This window comes from Parasteatoda tepidariorum, chromosome 9 (assembly GCF_043381705.1).
Source record: "Parasteatoda tepidariorum isolate YZ-2023 chromosome 9, CAS_Ptep_4.0, whole genome shotgun sequence".
Classification (NCBI taxonomy): Eukaryota; Metazoa; Arthropoda; class Arachnida; order Araneae; family Theridiidae; genus Parasteatoda; species Parasteatoda tepidariorum.
Window position 1 is genome coordinate 29,841,426 of NC_092212.1, and position 19,189 is coordinate 29,860,614.

At 32.2% G+C, this 19,189-nt stretch overlaps 1 protein-coding gene across 2 annotated transcripts in view; it reads right to left on the minus strand.

Annotated features, from left to right (window-relative positions):
• Positions 1-19,189, minus strand: part of LOC107438212 (neurexin 1) — a 275,422-nt gene that overhangs the window by 74,987 nt on the left and 181,246 nt on the right. For both annotated transcript variants that reach the window (XM_071185922.1, XM_071185921.1), the window contains exon 5: positions 16,003-16,334. In XM_071185922.1, coding sequence (XP_071042023.1) covers positions 16,003-16,334 — 332 coding nt within the window. The remainder of the gene's footprint in view (positions 1-16,002; positions 16,335-19,189) is intronic.

The window sequence follows — 19,189 nt, forward strand, 5'->3', positions numbered from 1 at the left end:
AGTTGTATTTGTGCTCGAGTACATCTTATAGAAAATACATGGTAAACATGAGCTCAGAATAATTTAAATGGTAATTTAAGCGTGGTATAATAAATAGCTTCAAGGCTATCTTTAAAAGTGGAAGTTATTAATAGTATATAGGCTATTTTAATTCAGAATTTTGTCATTTTTTTCCTACTGCAGGGGGATGAAAACTGCTCCCAAAATAGAAAATATTGGTAATCGGATATCAGAATTTTATCTCGATTTCTGGCAGAATTTCTACAGGCTTTAAAATATTTTACATTTTGTTGACTACAAGCGAATTTTATCTCAAGCTTTGAAAATTTTAAATCATACCTAAATGCATATATGACGCATGAGCGTAATTTTATTTTATTGTTTGATTTTTTTAGTGCTATCTATTTGGTGGCAGAAATAAGTTAGAGGTAAATTAGTTTTAAACTAAAATGGATTGAACATGAAAGTCAAAATATTATTTTTTAATTGGCTGAAGTCTACTATTCTTCAGTGGGTCTATAAAATGAGAGTACCAAGCATGCTTAGGAATTAAACACCGGGGGTTCCACGTTCGACTGAACCGTAACCACCAAGAGTAGTGTTGACTGACCACCCGACAGGAACATCTGCTCTTGCACCTTATAGCCATCACCTCCTATATAAAAAAGTCTCCACACGATCGGACGATAAGTAGTCCACTCAGACTATTTAAAAAGTGAACCGGTTGTGTGCATGAACCCAAAGCCTTTTATTAAAGTAATTGAGAGAAATTCATCATATATATTTGAGAATTGAATCTGTAGTGGTTGACAAGTGAATAAGGCAAACCAATAATATTCATAAATAAAATACATTTTTAGTCATATATTTGATGCCACTTTCTTATTTTAACTAGATTTTGCATTAAGTGACTCGTTCTGAAAGTGGATATCCTTCACAGTGGTCAGATCGGACTACCAATAAAAACCGTGTGGAGGCTTTCAGTTATAGGAGGCGTTGCTATATAGCCCAAGGTCAAGAAAATTGAGATGGGCACAGTATGCCTCGGCCCTCTATGGGCTGTCGCGCTACTGAGTTTAGAAGTCTACTATTTATGTAACTGGTTTGCCAACCCAGGAAATTTTTTAACGCAACTTCAATTGAATTTTACAGATTAAGTTAGTCTGTTTTTTTTTCTTTCTTTTTTCTTCGAAAATTGGTTTTCTTCAGCTACACTATTCCATAGATGTCAACTACTCCGGATTCTACTCAAAATATCAAAAAAAAAAAAAGGTAGTACAATAAACTAAAATTTGCATATTTTCGATTAATTTTGCCAACTGTTTTAAAGGTTCAACAGTGCAAAACTGTAACAAAGTGGTTTTTGACATAAATCTTTGAACTATTTAGAAATAATGGCGAATAAAAAAACCCCTATAAATCGAATTTACTAAACCAAGAGAATCATGCATTAACCCTTTCGAAGGCCGCGGAAAGTATACTTACCACCAATTTTTAAAGTCTATGGTGAGCGTTTTTACCCCATTTAATTTAGGTTTCCACTTTTTAATAACTTCACCTTTCTTGAAGTGGGTTTGAATAAATTTGGTATCCATTTGTCATTTTAAGAAAACGTATAAAAGTTGTAAAATACTTAGTTCCTTTTGAAGTTGTAGAAGTTATAAAATTTATTTCATAAATAACGAAAAATAAAAGTCAGTAAGTTCCTAATAGGTCGTGGTAAATATACTTACCACCAAAAAAAATGGCATTAAAATTTAGATAAATTTTTTATAAGCTAAATTAGTTTTTTTTCCTTTTATCAATTACGATTCTTATATCAATTTCAATTCCAAAAATACTTTAATTTACCTTTACTAGAAATGAATGGCCCATTAAAGGGTTAAAGCACTACCACTAGAAAATATTAATCCGCAGTCGGGAACATGCTTGAAATTCTGCTATTCACATTTGTAAATTAAATATCTGTTTATGATCAGTTAGAATGAGTTTTAGGATACACGTTGTACTCAAGGATAGTTTTGAATTTTAAAATAGATTAAATACGTAATGTAGAATTCATAGTGGTCATTAAACATTAATTTCCAGTGTAGTAGAAGTGATCCAATATGCAAACATATAATGGGAGGCTTCTTTACTATACCCTATCAAAAATCATTTGTTGAATATCAGTGTCTCACATGCAATCCTTTTTATATCTCATGAATTGTTTTAGCATAACGCCTGTAAATATCATTTAATGAATTGAAAACCGAGAAATGTTAAGTAGAAGTCATAGTAGGTCATATTTTCATTGTTGAAAAATCAAATTCCATTGTAGCGGACGTGATCCAATATGCAAACACATAATAGGAGGCTTCTTTAATACTATACGCTATCAAATATCAATTGTTGAATATCATCGTCTCCCATGCAATTTCGAAAACTCTTTTATCTATAGAATTTTCCAAAAAAAAGCATAATAAATTTCCTTCTGAATTCAGTATCATGGGTCCCTGAGGGGGTATTGCTTATCATGCTCTGTTTTTGATACTACGAGCCGAGCTTAAAAGCGGAAAAGAATGTGTAGCATTTCTATGCAGCGGTTTCAAATGCCCTGAATTCAAAATGAAATATGTATGAAGAGGAAATAAATCTTGATGAAAGCTATCGGTTTTTATTTTTGAAAACCAGCTAAAAAGAAGCAATTTTTCAAGAGATTAAAAGTGCATTGCTCCTCTCTAAGTACTTCTATTGCTTTGTAAAATAACTCGTTCGTAAAATGACTTTCTTAGAAACTTTTAAAACCATTGTTGACAATGTAGTTACAATATCTGTGCACTAATACTGCTAAATAATAGTGAAAGCTAGTTCGAAGTAATACTAAATGGAATTTGAAGAATAATGAGAAGAAAAATTTTAATGGGATTTCGATTGTTAAAATCTCAAAAGACAAATTTAGATAATGACTCTGCGCCTACACTTTGTTTAGATAATTTCAGTAATTACGAATAAAACATTCCGTGCATTACAGCGTAATGTACTTTTACATCATTAAATGGTTGTGTTCGAATGGCGCTGTGCATAAACTGACAATTTCTTCTTGATATTTCAAACACAATAGTTAGCAAAAGTTCAAAACCAAAATAGTTTGAGAAGTGCTTACAAAAGCCCACAAAATGGAAATAAAGTCTATCCCAAAACTCACACAAAATATAAATTTTATTTAATTTCCACTTTAAACTGCTGCCAACGAAAATATCAAAAAAGACAAGAAAAAGAGTGACCAAGGGAAGTAAAAAGGAGAACAACGTGTTACAAGAAAGAACAACATGTTGTCAGTGTTAAGAAATATATAGAGTTTCGTTGCGTTATTTCCTCGCATGTCATTTCCAGTTCTGGAGATCACCTACGTTAGGCGATTTAGCACTGTAAACTTTATTTTTTTTGGAATTTTTTGAAATAGAATGTTTAAGCACCGATAACTTATTGATGAAGTTGAGCATCGTATCAACAAAATTATCAAATTTTTGCAAAAATGTCTTCGAAAATTTCGACAAAAGAGTGCTTATTGGGCAGTAAAACTTCTAAACTTTTTACTCTATAAACTGTTCCAAACATATTTCTTAACAATTTAATACGTAAACAAATATAAATTTCACAATTTCTAATTAAAAGCTATTATTTTCTTCGAAAATAATCTGTTATCAAATTTGAAATTTTAATCATGTTTTTATTTGAAAAATCAACAAGCATGAATACTGATTAGCCCAATTAGAAGCTGCAAGCTTTTAAAAACTCTATAAATACATTGCGGAAGATTACAAATTTAATATTTAAGACAAGTATTTCTTATCATTGTACCAGGAAATGTCGACTACCTCTTTATTCGTAACAATCACAGCTTACTTTCAACTGAAGATCAACATCTTTATTTTCGAAACTGGGAACAATTATTCTTAATAATATAAAAATCGAAGTTAGCAATATATTAAATACGGTTAAGAATCGCTTTCATGACATCAAGTCGAATCGAATGTTTCATCTCACATAAAAAATGTGATTTTAATTGATTTTAATGATAAGATTAATGACAATTGATTGTGACAAGAAGTGATTTTAATAGAAAATATACGATTTTAACTGTGAATATTTCATTGGTTGATAAAGTATACAGTACAGGATTATATGGATTACGGGGTTATTAGTATATAGAAGAGCATAATCGTTAACAGAAGAATAGTATATCCGTTAGTTTATGGAATAGCATATCGGCTAACAGAGAGAGAGAGAGAGATTTGCTACCTCACATGCATTCTTTTATCTAAGTTTTAAATGATTGTTTTGCTTAAATGTGACTGAATTTCGTTTACAGGTCATTCAATTTCATACTTTAAAATGTGAGTGATTATTGTCATCAACCTTAGATTTTAAAAAGAAACTCTTCAGTACATAGTCAAATCGCATGATCTAGACAGTCCATTCTGATTGCCAAAACGGGAAATTACACGGTGCGGAAATGACCCAATATAAATGGTTAAAGGGACAAATGGTTACAATCTTAGACCCTGCGAAAAGTTCTAGATAAATTCAATTTGTTTTAAATATTTGTGTCGCAGTGCACTCTCAATGGAAATAACATTTCGCAAAAACCTCGAACGATGAAAGGTATGAACTCTCTTTTTAATTACCCAGAAATACCAGCAGTCACTTTGATTTCTTTTTCTTTTTCAGAATGCAAATAGCTCAAAATTTATATCTTGTGTGAACTCAAGATTAATTTTCATTAAATAGCAGATTTTAATGCAATTTTTTTATCAACTACACCCATAATGTAGACTACCGAATGTATGACTTCTTTCATTGTATGTCATGTTTCAAGAAATTATTTTTAATATAGGCTTCAGGGCCGGGATAGCATGGTCGGTAGGGTCCTGGGTCCATGTCCGAGAGTTCATGGGTTTTAACCCCGCCGGCCGAAGACTCCCCGTGTAGTAAAATGGTGACTGATGCTTGATAAATCTGTCGAGTCGCAAAGTCCTCCATGTTCCCATACCTCTGGGGTACTGAATTGGAGAGTGATCGTTCTCTGATTCATGTCAAAATTACGATCTGTGGAAGAATGAATGAATGTATGAATGGGTCCGCCCTATAAACTGTCGAGACATAATGGGTGTGGCAGAAGTCGATTACTTAGCCATAGATGGCGCCACTGGAAAACAAGAACAATTGCACTCCTCTGTCTTAACAAGCATACGAAAGCAAGCAAGCAATATAGGCCTTCTTTTAATAAATTCTTTTAATGCATACCTATTTTAATGATATGTATACCTATTTTTAATAATAATGTATGCCTAATTTTCTAAATTCTTTTAGAGTATGCATCATTTTAATAATTTTTTTTTAATGTATGTCTCCTTTTAATATATGCAGCCTTTTAATATATTATTTTAGCGTATGCCCTTTTTTAATATATGTAACCTATCAACAAATCCTTTAATAGCATGCTTCATTTTAGTAAATTCTTTTAATGTATGTAGCCTTTTATAAATCTTTTTAAAAGTATGAAGCCATTTAATAAATTGTCTCAATACATGCTTCCTTAAAACGTATACATCCTTTAAATATATTCTTTTAGCAGCACGTTCTACTTTTAATGTATGCAGCCTTTTAACAAATCCTTTTGCCTCCTTCCAATAAATTGAATTTGTGATATTTTTTATTTAATACTCTACGATGCTTCTGTATTTCTAAAAATTTTTTTACTCGGTACCGGCGATGGAACTTGTTTATCGCCCCAAAACTTCTGTCTAAGTTTAGAATTTTTTATTTTATTCTATTTCAAACTTTTAAACCATCTCAAGAATAATCAAAATTTTTGAACATCTTCAGTTTTTATTTCACACTATCTTCGTTTCACAGTTCTCTTTTAGAATCGAAAGTTCTTCATCTGCATCTTAACAGGGTTCTACTGCTCTTACAAATCTTTAAACTTAAATTAAAAAAAATACTTGCATTGCGACATTTCAATGACTCAAAATAAATGTATCTGTTTGTGAAATCACTAGTTTCAATGTTTAATTTTAAAGTGAAAACTAATAAAAATAAACGTGAAGCTTTGAAACCAGATTTTCAAATTGTTTTTGAGGACCGTACGATCTCTGCGCCATAATTCATCGCATTACTTCCAGATTTAGATATACTTTCCAGCTCCTACTGCACTTTATAAATCAATGATCAAGAGTCCTATGCAGGAAAGCTGCAGGTGACAGAAAAAGTAAAAAGTGGTGACTGATAAGGAGCAAAAATCTATTAAAAATAGTATTTTTTTTCTAGCACATTTCATTCAGTTTACTATTGAAGGTTACTGTAGAGCAGTGTTCTCCAACCTTTATTTGTTGCATTTCATGTAATCTGTCTATTGTTTTTGCTTAAATTCTCATTACAGGATGAATGGAAAAAGGGCCATTATTGGCCTCAAAAGTCCAGCTAGCCTAAACAGATCAGGCCAGACCAGGCCCCTCTTCGGATTCGCATAATAAGAATTTTACATTTATTTAATCAGCTGTAAGTAAAATTGGATAAAATCTAGTTACGTCTCTTTTTCTTCTCATTTTTAGGCCTCCCGACATTTTATACGATCACTAATAAAGATTTTACATAGTTGCAGTAAAATAATGGTCAATTGCCGACCTGGTGGCCGAGTGGTTAGCGTGCCTGACTGTGGAGCCGCTGGTAGCGGGTTCGAATCCTGCTCAGGGCATGGACGTTTCTTTCTCTCTGTGTTCTACCTCCTTTCTCCTTTGTGTGTGATTGTGACCCGTTCTATAAACGGGTTTGTGGTTGTGTGACGTGACAACGCTGCTCCACCGCCGTAACTTCGCCACAGGTGCCCACTGGGTAACGAGAAGAGAGTAGCAGTTCTGGCATTTTTGTGGCCTATGGGACAAACCCCAAGTGCCCGCCATTTAAAAAAAAAATTATGGTTAATTTAGAAAGAATTTTTAAAACTTTAATCTACTCTGCAAAACACTTAAAATTTTTAACTGCTTTGCTAATATATCTTAAATACACGGGTTTAAATTTGTCATGACCAGTAAGACAATTCTTTTAGAAATTTTAAAAATAAAGATTTATACTCTAAAATGTCAAGTTTTTAGATCTATGAATAATTTATCTTAACACTTACCCACAACATTTGAAGTTTATGCAAAACAGAAATAAAACAGGAATTTTTAAAACCACTAGAATTCTTATAAAACTTTTATTGAATTCAAGACCATGATCACTTCTTCTTCAGACATGCCAAAGTTTGCTTTTTCATTTAGAATTTCCCCAAGTGGCTTAAAAAATAAGTTTAGACTTAAATAAATTTAGACTTAAAAAAAACGTAAAAGACTTATTTTCTAAGTTTTAGGCAAACACATTTTTATATTTTGTCAGATTTAAAGCACATTATCGTAAACATTTTATCATGGATTTAGGTATATTTCTTAATTATTCATGTGTGATGGTGGTTCAAATCATTCTAAAAATGAAATAGAAAAGCACACGAAATAAAATCTTACGGAAACCCTGGAATATTTGGCAGTTATATTATACGGGTTAAGAATTATGAAAAGTAAAGAAATTTAAAAGCAAACATACCATAGAGGAAAAGAGAGCATTTGTCTTATACTCTAAACAAGATATTAAAAATATTCGCAAGTTATCATGCTAATAACAATTTTATTTTTTCTTATCATTAGCTAATCATTATTATTTGTTATAGTACAATATACAGGTAATTTGCTGAAAATGTATTTTTCTGTACCATTTTATAACACCTTTTGATTAAGAAAGTACGAAAGTTTAATTTACCCTCGTTTTTTTCCCATATTCCGTTTTGATTATTGAATAGTTAACAGCGAACGAAATATTTCTGAATTTTTTAGCACCATTTCTACTGGAACTTTGCGTTTGCCCATTTTGTCACACGTTTAAATGCAAATGAATACCAAAACTGTTGGGTATCAAATTCAAATTATTTGCTCACCGTATTCATTAATAGATTTACGTGTTTTGGTGTGCAACTGCAGCGTTATTCATTTTTCTAAATTATTCGCTGCAACGGCTTGCGCTAAAGAGTAACCTGGCGGAAAATAAGCGAATACGTATTAAAATTATTCAACTATTCCTGTATTTTCCGTTACTTCTGAAATCGGGATTCTGGTATGATGCTGCATAATATCGTTTATTTAAATATCAAAAAAATAAATACACCTCACAAGACCTAATAAAAATGAACAAAATTCAACTAATATTTTCATAAAACTAAATAATTTTTGGATAACTCTTGGACTATTCTACGAAAAATCGAAAAATAAGCCGTGAAGAAATGCATAAATTTAAACTATAATTTGAAGCTTACAGTGCATTTTGATATTGTTTGGTGGAAATAGTGTTAAACTGCATTTTAAATTTGTTAAAAAGTATTGCTGTTAAAAACTAGCAAATGAAGCTAATAATTCCTAGCATTTCTTTAAGCATTTTCTTTAATGATAATGTTCATTCATTTTCCCGCGTTATACTTAAGCCAATTAGGAATGTTGCTTTTCAAGCCGCTCTGAATTAACCCTTTCGCGCCGACTGTCACAAATACGTGCCAGCATAAAACCGTATCAATCAGGGTAAAAAGATAAAACTGGTAACCAAAGTAGTTCTTTAGCAGTTTATTTGTGGCATAGAGTAATAAATAGAAGGAGACGGCATGCCCGTAAACTCGTGAAGCCTTAACCGCAACCGCGGCGCCATATTGGTACAACCAAAACAAATCGAACTTCGTTGAACTAGAGCTGTACGTGTTTAAACATTCTTCAAACTGAGTAATAGATTTTATTTTAGCAATTAGTCTATTGTTGAAAAAAAAGTCAGTACGTAATGGGTTCCTGTGTTGCGGTTAACTGCACGAATAGGACGTCTAAGAAAATTCCCGGCGTCACTTTTCACAGGTAAGATTTCGTTTTGTAAACTACGATCTTGTTTGTTCAATTTGAGACTTTGCAAAATCGTGTATATTTAACAACATTAAGAGTTCATTTATCCTAAATTTTCGTTGCTTACTATTAACTTTTAATGAAAAGTGTTTTCGTCGAATAAATACTGTATAACATGAAAGTTTTAGTACTTTTCTTTCGACAAAAGACGAAAATTCTCATTCTTTAACCTGTTGCTCTGAAATTGTAATAGAAATGCTGAAATATCATTCTTATATTGCAAAATTAATAATAGCTTTTGAATTTTTTCATGCAAAATTCTATTAATATCTGCTTTATCTAGCATTCAAAAAGGTTTTCAGATTTGTATCTGAGAAAATGATGTGCATGGAGCAATTTAAATTGTTAACAACATTCTAAATTTCATTTTAAGAAAATGCTTTCAACATAATATTTCACAAATATTGATGAATTGTTTTCAAAACATGAGTATATATAAGTTATTTAAGATAATATCACACTGGAAGTAGCTCTATATATGCTTTTCTTCTCACCAAATAAAAAAGGAAAATTGTGATTGAAGAAAATAAATGTTCAAAAATTATTTTTCAAATAATATTTTATTTTGTTAAATACTTTTTCAGCATGTAGGCTATCTGTTCATAGAATTTTAATTTCAAATATCAAAGCAGATTTAGAAAGAAAATAAATTTACATCTGCATATTTTGTTTAATCTGTTATAAAATAAATATACTCAAAACAGCATATCATCTATGAAATATTAATTATTTACCCTATAGTTGATGCTCTCTAGATAATATGTAGAAATATTATGAATGTTTTCAAAAAATGGATAGTTACAAAATATATTTCAAGTTAATAATCTGCTGCACATGCAATTTCTTCATATTAAAAATATTGTATATAAAAAAAAAATATATATTGTATTTGTGATTTCTTAAAATGTATTCAAACATAAAAAAATAACTTTTAAAAAATTATTACAAGATATTTTGTAAAACAATGGGTTAACCTGGAGTTTATATCTTTCTTAATTGTTTTTACACTGATTGCAATATATTTTATTCTTTGTTTTCCTATTTAGTTTTCCAAAAGATGAAACAAGACGAGTTTCCTGGATCAATGCTGTTCGCCGAGAGAATTGGGTGCCAACCTCTGCTAGCAAAATTTGCTCAGACCATTTTCCGGAACACATGATTAATAGAACATCTTTAGTGTGTGTCAGATTAAGAGAGGGGGCTGTTCCATCAATTTTTAAATTTCCACCTCATCTTCAGAAGGTATGGTAAAAGATTCATTGGCTAAAGTAAAACTATGCTCATATGACATTGTAAACAACAAATGAATTCTTTGTTCTATCATTATGGGTTCAAGTTTTATATTAAGAATAGTTATTACAGTATTTAAATATTGTTATCAGCCCATAAAGCCATAATTAAATAACAAAACTGCTATTTTAGTACTTAACAGCATAATCTAAATATTACCCATCTTAGAATTAAATTAAGTGGATAAATTGTTTCCAAATACTCCGAAAACTATAATAAATAAAGGAAACAAACTTCAAATTCTATATTTAAAAAGTGGATCGAACATTCAAAGTCAACATTTAATTTTGTGTTATATTTTTGTCTAATATTAACTCTATTTAAATTTTTCAGGTTAATAAAGAAAGAAAAGCCCCATTTCAAAGAGATTCCATTCAACCTTCAGTAACCTTATTTCCAGATCCACCAGCAGACAACATAGCAGAGTCTCCCACTAAATTATTCTATAAAAGAAAAGTTGAAGAACTGGATGACTTGGTGCAGGTCCAAAACAAAAAAATTAAAGTTTTGCAACAAAAAGTGCGTAGATACAAAACGAAAATCAATTCTTTGGAGGATTTGATATCAGATCTGAAAAGTAAGAACTTCATGGATGAGGATGCCATTCAGATTCTTACAACAGAAGTTAACAAGGAATTCCTGAATAGGCAATTGGCGTCAGTCAAAGCAACCACTATGCCCTCCACCTTTTCTCCAGAACTAAGATCATTTGCTTTGACTTTACATTTTTACTCACCGAGAGCTTACGAGTATGTCCGGTCGACCTTTGGCTTATCTCTCCCCCATCAACGTACGTTAAGTCGTTGGTATCAACACATTGATGGAAAACCAGGTTTCACGAAAGAAGCAATTGATGCCTTGAAGCTTAAAATTGAGAATACCTCCTATCCTCTATTTTTTTCATTAATAATGGATGAAATGTCGATTCGCCAACATGTCGAATTTGACGGGAAAGAAATGCATGGACTTATAAACTTAGGTTTTAACCACAGTGATGATGACAGCCTACCATTAGCAAAAGAGGCTTTTGTTTTGCTTCTGGTTTGTATTAATTCCCACTTCAAACTGCCGATTGGCTATTTTTTGAGTGATGGTTTAAGTTCAAACCAAAAACAAACCTTAATTAAAAGTTGTTTGTCATTGATGGAAGAAAATAATATTAATGTCATATCATTAACATTTGATGGGCTGTCAAGCAATTTTACTATGGCAAAACTACTTGGCTGTAGTTTTGAGGATGCAAAAAATTTAAAAACTAGCTTTATTTATCCCAGTGACAAAGATAATGAAGATAAAAGTGTAGCAGTTTTTCCTGATCCACCTCACATGCTAAAACTAGTTCGTAATACATTGGGTGAAAAGAAGAGCTTGTTTTCAACTGATGTTATTGATTGGAAATATATTGAAGCATTGCATAATTTGCAACAAAGTGAAAACTTGCACTTGGCCTATAAATTACGAGCCAATCATATAAACTTTACCAAGCAAAAGATGAAGGTAAAACTAGCTGCTCAATTGTTCAGCTTAAGTGTTGCTGATGCAATTGAATATTGCACTGTAAAACTGAAGTTGAAGGAATTTGAAAATAGTGAAGCAACCGTAGAGTTTTTAAGAATTTTCAACAATTTATTTGATTTATTGAATTCAAAATCTGTTTGGCAACATGGCCTCAAAAAGGCAATCTCTAAAGAAAATGCCGAATCTTGTTTTGAATTTTTGCATAAAGCAGAGTCTTATATTTTCAATTTAAAAGAGAGCCGAAATGGACCCAGTATTTTGCAGTCGCGAAGAAAGACTGGATTTCTTGGGTTCTTAATATGTGCTCAGAGCCTGAGATTTATTATTAACAAATTAGTTTGCTGTGAAGATCCAGCATTAATATATTTTCCTGTCTATAAATTGTGCCAGGATCATATTGAATTGCTTCAGTTCGTTTTCATGGTGGAAGCAATGACAATCCTACAGCCCGCCAATTCAGAGCTGCCTATAGGAAAATACTGATAAATTTAGAAATTAAAGCCGCTGCCACAGGAAACTGTATTCCACTCGGAGATATAAAAATTTTAAATGTATCAAGCACTATCTCTTCTAAAGCGGTCATAAATGCAACAACTAGTGTAACATTTCGTGACAGTCATTCTTCTACTCAGACATCTACTGATCACGATACTGTTTTCACCGGAGCATATTTGAGTGAATGCACAAATGACATTATTTATTACCTAGCAGGCTGGATTGTTAAAAGTTTAAGTGGCAAATTAAAATGTGAAGTATGTGTTTCTGCCATAAAGTTGTACCCCAAAGAAATGCCAACTTCGTTATCACTGATTTCCTTTAAATCAGAAGGCGGACTAGTTTATCCATCAAATGACGTATTTCATATTTGCAAAGAATGTGAGATTGCGTTCAGACAAGAAATCCTTCAAACCAATTGTAAAAGCTCAAAAATATTAATTATGAAAAATGCTCCTAGTGTTCTTGAAAAAGTTTGTTCTCGTAATTATTTTTTAATTTTAAGTGAACATCAGTTTGATACCGAACCTACTGCAAATCATCTTGTACATCTTATCCGTTTAATTATACATCTATACTTTAAAGTTCGTTTAAATTATTATTGTAAAAATTTATCTTTAAACAACGAGTCAAGGCGCCAGTTTTTTAAACACCTTGTTAACTTCAGTGGACAATAAATTTGATACTAGGCTATCTTGTTTTTCTTTAGTGTTTACTAAAATGTTCTAGAAGAGATTGTGTGTTTCTTTTAACAATTTTATATAATTTAAATTATTGTATTTATTAAAAGTCATTCAAATTTTTGGTTGTTTTTTTTAATATATTCTCTTTCCTAAAAAGCAGGATTCGCCAAGTGGGCCAATTATTTTTCAAAAAATAATTAGCCCACTTGGGTAATTATTTTTTGAAAATAATTACCAAGGTAATTATTTTTTAAAAAATAATTAGCCAAAAAATAATTAGCCACACCCACTTAGCCCACCCATAAAAATAATAATATTTTAATGATATTAAATCAAATAGAAATTTAAATAATACAGTCTGAAACGATCAATTTTTCAAATATAGTTGCATGCTTTATATATTTATAAACAGGTTATAATTATTAATTCATATGTTTAAAAAAATTGAAAAGAAACAATTTTTTTTTTACTAAGTGATACATTAACAAATTTAAACAGTTTTATTTTCTGACTTTAAAAAAGTAAGCTAAAACTTTTTATAAGAGAATTTTTTAAAATTATTTATCTAAAAATGAAATCATTTTCTTTATCATTTTCTTTCTTCATTTATTTGAAAAAAATGGGACAAGTACCTGATACTCTTTATAATCATACGTAATTTTAATTTCACTTTCTATTAATCTTANAATATTTCTGAATTTTTTAGCACCATTTCTACTGCAACTTTGCGTTTGCCCATTTTGTCACACGTTTAAATGCAAATGAATACCAAAACTGTTGGGTATCAAATTCAAATTATTTGCTCACCGTATTCATTAATAGATTTGCGTGTTTTGGTGTGCAACTGCAGCGTTATTCATTTTTCTAAATTATTCGCTGCAACGGCTTGCGCTAAAGAGTAACCTGGCGGAAAATAAGCGAATACGTATTAAAATTATTCAACTATTCCTGTATTTTCCGTTACTTCTGAAATCGGGATTCTGGTATGATGCTGCATAATATCGTTTATTTAAATATCAAAAAAATAAATACACCTCACAAGACCTTATAAAAATGAACAAAATTCAACTAATATTTTCATAAAACTAAATAATTTTTGGATAACTCTTGAACTATTCCACGAAAAATCAAGAAATTAGCCGTGAAGGAAATACATAAATTTATACTATAATTTGAAGCTTACAGTGCATTTTGATACTGTTTAGTGGAAATAGTGTTAAACTGCATTTTACATTTGTTAACACTTTACCGACCGGCCGTCGATTAATCGACGTTTTGTTCTCAGCGCATACCGACCGGCCGTCGATTAATCGACGTTTTGTTCTCATCGTATACCGACCGGCCGTAGATTATTCAGCGTTTGCTCTCCAGCGCTTACCGACCGGTCGTCGATTAATCGACTTTTGACCGATCTGTGGTGACTACGTTTTCCACCAATTCAGCATGCAGGGATGCCAACTGCTCCGCTTTCTGGAAAAGTTTTAATAAAGTGGTAGCAAATTATATAGTAGAGTTCGTAAGAGAAGGATAGTTACGCCCACTTATTAATATAGTATCCAGCAGAATATTGCTGCAACGTTGCATTTCACATGATACTTATAATTTTTGATATTTAGTGGTGAAAAAATGACTTAAACTGAAAAATACTAAATTAAATAAAATACTACGGACGATCTGCAGCTGAACGGGCGGTGAAAGGGCATAGTATGTTCGAACCGCTACCGGTCGGTAAAGTGTTAAAAAGTATTGCTGTTAAAAACTAGCAAATGAAGCTAATAATTTCTTGCTGTTTTTTCTTTAATGATAATGTTCATTCATTTTCCCGCGTTATATTTAAGCCAATTAGGAATGTTGCTTTTCAAGCTGTTCTGAATTAACCCTTTCGCGCCGACTGTCACAAATACGTGCCAGCATAAGAACCGTATCAATCAGGGTAAAAAGATAAAACTGGTAACCAAAGTAGTTCTTTAGCAGTTTATATGTGGGCGGGGTAATAATTGTTTGATTTATTTAATTCACCACTACCTTAGTTCAAAATAAAATTATTTAGTTATACTTTGAACTAACACTGATTATATATATGATTAAACTAACAATGACTAAAGTGAAAGCAAAGTAAGTCTGTGAAATTAGCAACGCCTACATTTAAGCTACTTTTTTTTAATTTATTTACATCCTGATTCTGATTTTGTACGAATGCTTTTATGAATCAGGGTCTCCAAGGGGTTAAAGCTGCAGTTATAAGAAAACCAGTTCAAGAAAAAAATATGAACAACCAGTTAAAAATTATTGTCTGTCTCCATGAAATTTTTTTTTTCTAACGTAAGATTTGAAGCATGCTGCAGAAAATTATTTGTTACAAACTAACTTTAGTTTAAGTTATGGTTCGTAGACATAAATATGAGAGCAAACATACGTCCTTTTCTTCCTCAAAAAATTCTTTACAATTGGATATGCCTATATATAGTTGCTAGATTGTACGATTGCTTATAAACATTTTGAGAAGTGAGTAAAATAATAATTAAAGTGGAAAGGATTTCCTAATTCTATTTAATATACACGCACTACCTTATCATATCCAAGCGCTCTGTTTTTAGGGATTTTGTTTTTACGGCCATAAGTACGCCACTTGATATTGAACCTATTCAAATGATGTGGGCAGTGATTGAACTTGCATTCTCGCTCAAATCTTCCGCACACCCACCTGAGGTCTTTCAGTTACGACAGTTATAAAGAACACCTTGCTGTGTATACGTGCTAATTGTTTCGTCGGCATCCAGTATCCAATTCAAAACTCACAAAGTTCCCTAACTAGTAAATCAGTGACACTCTAACCACCTGCCCCATCAGAACAGCCCGATTTTGAAGTTGATAGTTAATTTTCCAGTTTCAAACAGTAAATACATTTGATAAATTTATAATTAAATTTATCATTATTTAAATTTTGAAGGAAAAATTTTAAATTTAATCTAATTTAAAAATTTTAAAGGACGTTGGCTTACCTCACGAACTTTTCTGTGTATGACGATTTTGTGCCATTGGTTGTCATCAAATCGAACTTTAGAGGGTCGGACTACTTTCTCGACGTGACCAGATCCGAGTTTGGTGTGAACAGCTATACCACCTCCTTTGAGGGCGACGTGCAAAAAGTCTTCGCTACCAGTACTATGTGCACCCAAGTCTGCAGCGAAGAATAATAATCCCGCAGATTGTCTGCTGCGGAATTGTAGAGACACCTGGTCGCTCCAACTGACCAGGGGCTCTCCGCCACTACCCCGAACATCAAAATGAAGATATTCCTCCCCAGTGAAGGTTGCTTCTGAAGGAGGTCTTTCTAAAAAGGAAAAAAAAGGAATAAATATTAATTTAAAAAAAAAATCAAATATACAACCCATATAATTAATGTGCCATTTTGAACTTTTCTCTAAAACTTTTTTTCGTAACCATAACAAAAACTATAACATGGTTTCTATACGCTGTCATTGCTTGTAAAAATGTTTCGATGCACTTAAAAAGTTCTTAAGATATGGTGAGATACGCAGAAACAAATATTTGGAGATTTATGGGGAGGGTAGTTCCTAAAAAAAGGAGTACATTTGATAACCAGTGGTACATTCTACCTTTGATACCTCCTAAGCTGCATACCATTTAGAATTGAAGAGCGTAGTGGATGAACCAGGAAAGCGACATTTTCAGAGTGGCAATAATCAAGGTAAGAAGAAAAAATGTGGCATCCGTACTGTATTTTTTACAGACTACTTGGAAGGTGGGGCTTGTGATTCTTTGCCTTTTTTTATTTACAACTAATTAATTTGAATTACAAATCAAGCAGGCATACTCAAAACCAATGCGGATTTTTTATGTTAAAATTGAAGTAAAAGTGAAAACGATTCCGTTACAGTAAACATATCACCCATTTTAATGCAACCATTCTATGTTATTTTCCTCTTGATTAACAGACACGCATGAAAATGTCAATTATCTGCTTCTTCCACTAAGATTTTCAAATATTTCTATCATGTGATAAAATAGGAAATATTGTAAATAAAACATGACAAAACAAAAACTTTTAACCATAGAACATTTAGGATTTTTATTGTAGCTATCATTATTTTTCAAATTGACAACTCAATCATAACTTCTCAGCCTCAAGACAGAGAACTGCACTGTGATGTGCCAGCATGGTACCGCGAAGAATTCATACCATCATTTTGTAATAATATATATGTTTTTTTTAGCTTTATATGTTTTCTCAGGATTGGACGATTTTATAACAATGCTTCATAAAGCAAAGTCTGTTAAACTGGCGTTCACCTTTAACTGAGAAACATACAGCAGCGTTGTGCTGCTCAGCAGATTCGGTGTTCTGTACTCTGCTGAAGCTACAGAGTCTCATTTCTAAAGCAATGCAATCAAATAGCTGCAATTCAATTGATTTTGTATCATTCTGTATCCACTTTTAAATCTTAGCACCTATAAGAGTACTTATTATTGGTATGAGTAGGATATTGTTGTTTGTCAAATTTAATTATTTGATATGTGTTTTATATACTATCCCCTACAGTTTTGTATAAAAAATTATAGATGACCATATAATGCATTTTGTATTTTAAAGTACTGTGCTAAATATATATAAAAAAAAATTTAGATTAGAAAAAAAATAGCACAGATTTCCAGTCAAATATTTATAGCATCAGCGCGTTGAGGAGGAAGTACATCACGTGATGGAGCAAAGGGACATAATTAATAATTTCAATACTTCTGCTGACCGGAATAGCCTGGTCAGTAGGGAGCTGGGCCCATGTCCGAGAGTTCGTGGGTTCGAACCGCCGGCCGAAGACTACCCGTGTAGTAAAGTGACTGACGCACGTTAAATCTGTCGAGTCGCAAAAGTCCTCCATGTTCCCATAACAAATCAAGGGATGGTACTGGATTGGAGATCGATCGTTCTCTGATTCAGGTCAAAATTACGATCTGTGGATGAATGAATGGATGTATGAATGGGTCCGCCCTATAAACGGGCGTGACGTACGGTGTGGCAGAAGTCGAATTCTCGGCCATGGATGGCACCACTGGAAAACAAGAACAATCGCACCCCCTCTGCCTGAACAGGCAAACGTCAATAACAACAATACTTCTGCTGCCCACTATGCAGAATGTCTCAAACTCATACTTACTATGCGTTGTGCGATTTGATGACTGTCGGACAGATTTCAAATTATTACTAAAATTCAATACATAAAGAACTTTGACAATATCACGGACAAGTCTTGAAAATAGTTAAAATTGAAATCAAAGTACTTCGGCAAAGCCGAAGTTTGAATATAAAGATCAAGTTGATCGAAGTCGAATCATATATATCGAAGTTGAATATAAAAATCAGTTCTAATCAAAGTTCGGACAAAGTCGCTAACAATAGCTAGACAGTGAGAAATTTGGTTGATGCATTGCTTAAAACTAATTAAGGTGTAAAGATTGGAGGAGGGGTTAACGAAATAGAATATAAAAATGCAGATTGGTTACCATTAAAGTTTATGTGCTGTACAAGATAGTTTTGAAAGATGACCAAGCTGGTCGCCAAAGATGGTTAGCGTTATAATATTTGATAACACAATTCTCAGAAACTTAAGGACTATTACTGATGCCAGGTCTGACTGCTGTACCATCGCCTCCTACATCAAGAAGCATCCACACGGTCTCTTATAAGTAGTCCGCGCAGACTGTTTAAAAAGTGAACCAGTAGTGCGCATGAACCCAAAACCTTTTATAAAAGTAATTGAGAGAAATTTATCTTATATATTTGAGAATTGAATCTGAAGTGGTTGACAAGTAAATAAGGCAAACTAATAATATTCATAAATAAAGTAAATTTTTAGTCATATATTTGCTACCACTTTCTTATATTAACTATATTTTGTATTAAATGACTCGTTCGGTAAGTGGATATCCTTCATAGTGGTCTGATCGGACTACCTATAAAAAACCGTGTGGAGACTTTCAGTTATAGGAGGCGTTGGCTGTACCAAACAGCACTTATCAGATTCTTAATCTCCCAATGTATATTTTNGTTCCCATAAAAAATCAATACCTCTGGGGGTCCTGGATTGGAGATCGATCATTCTCTGATTCAGGTCAAAATTACGATCTGTGGATGAATGAATGGGTCCGCCCTATAAACGGGTGTGACGT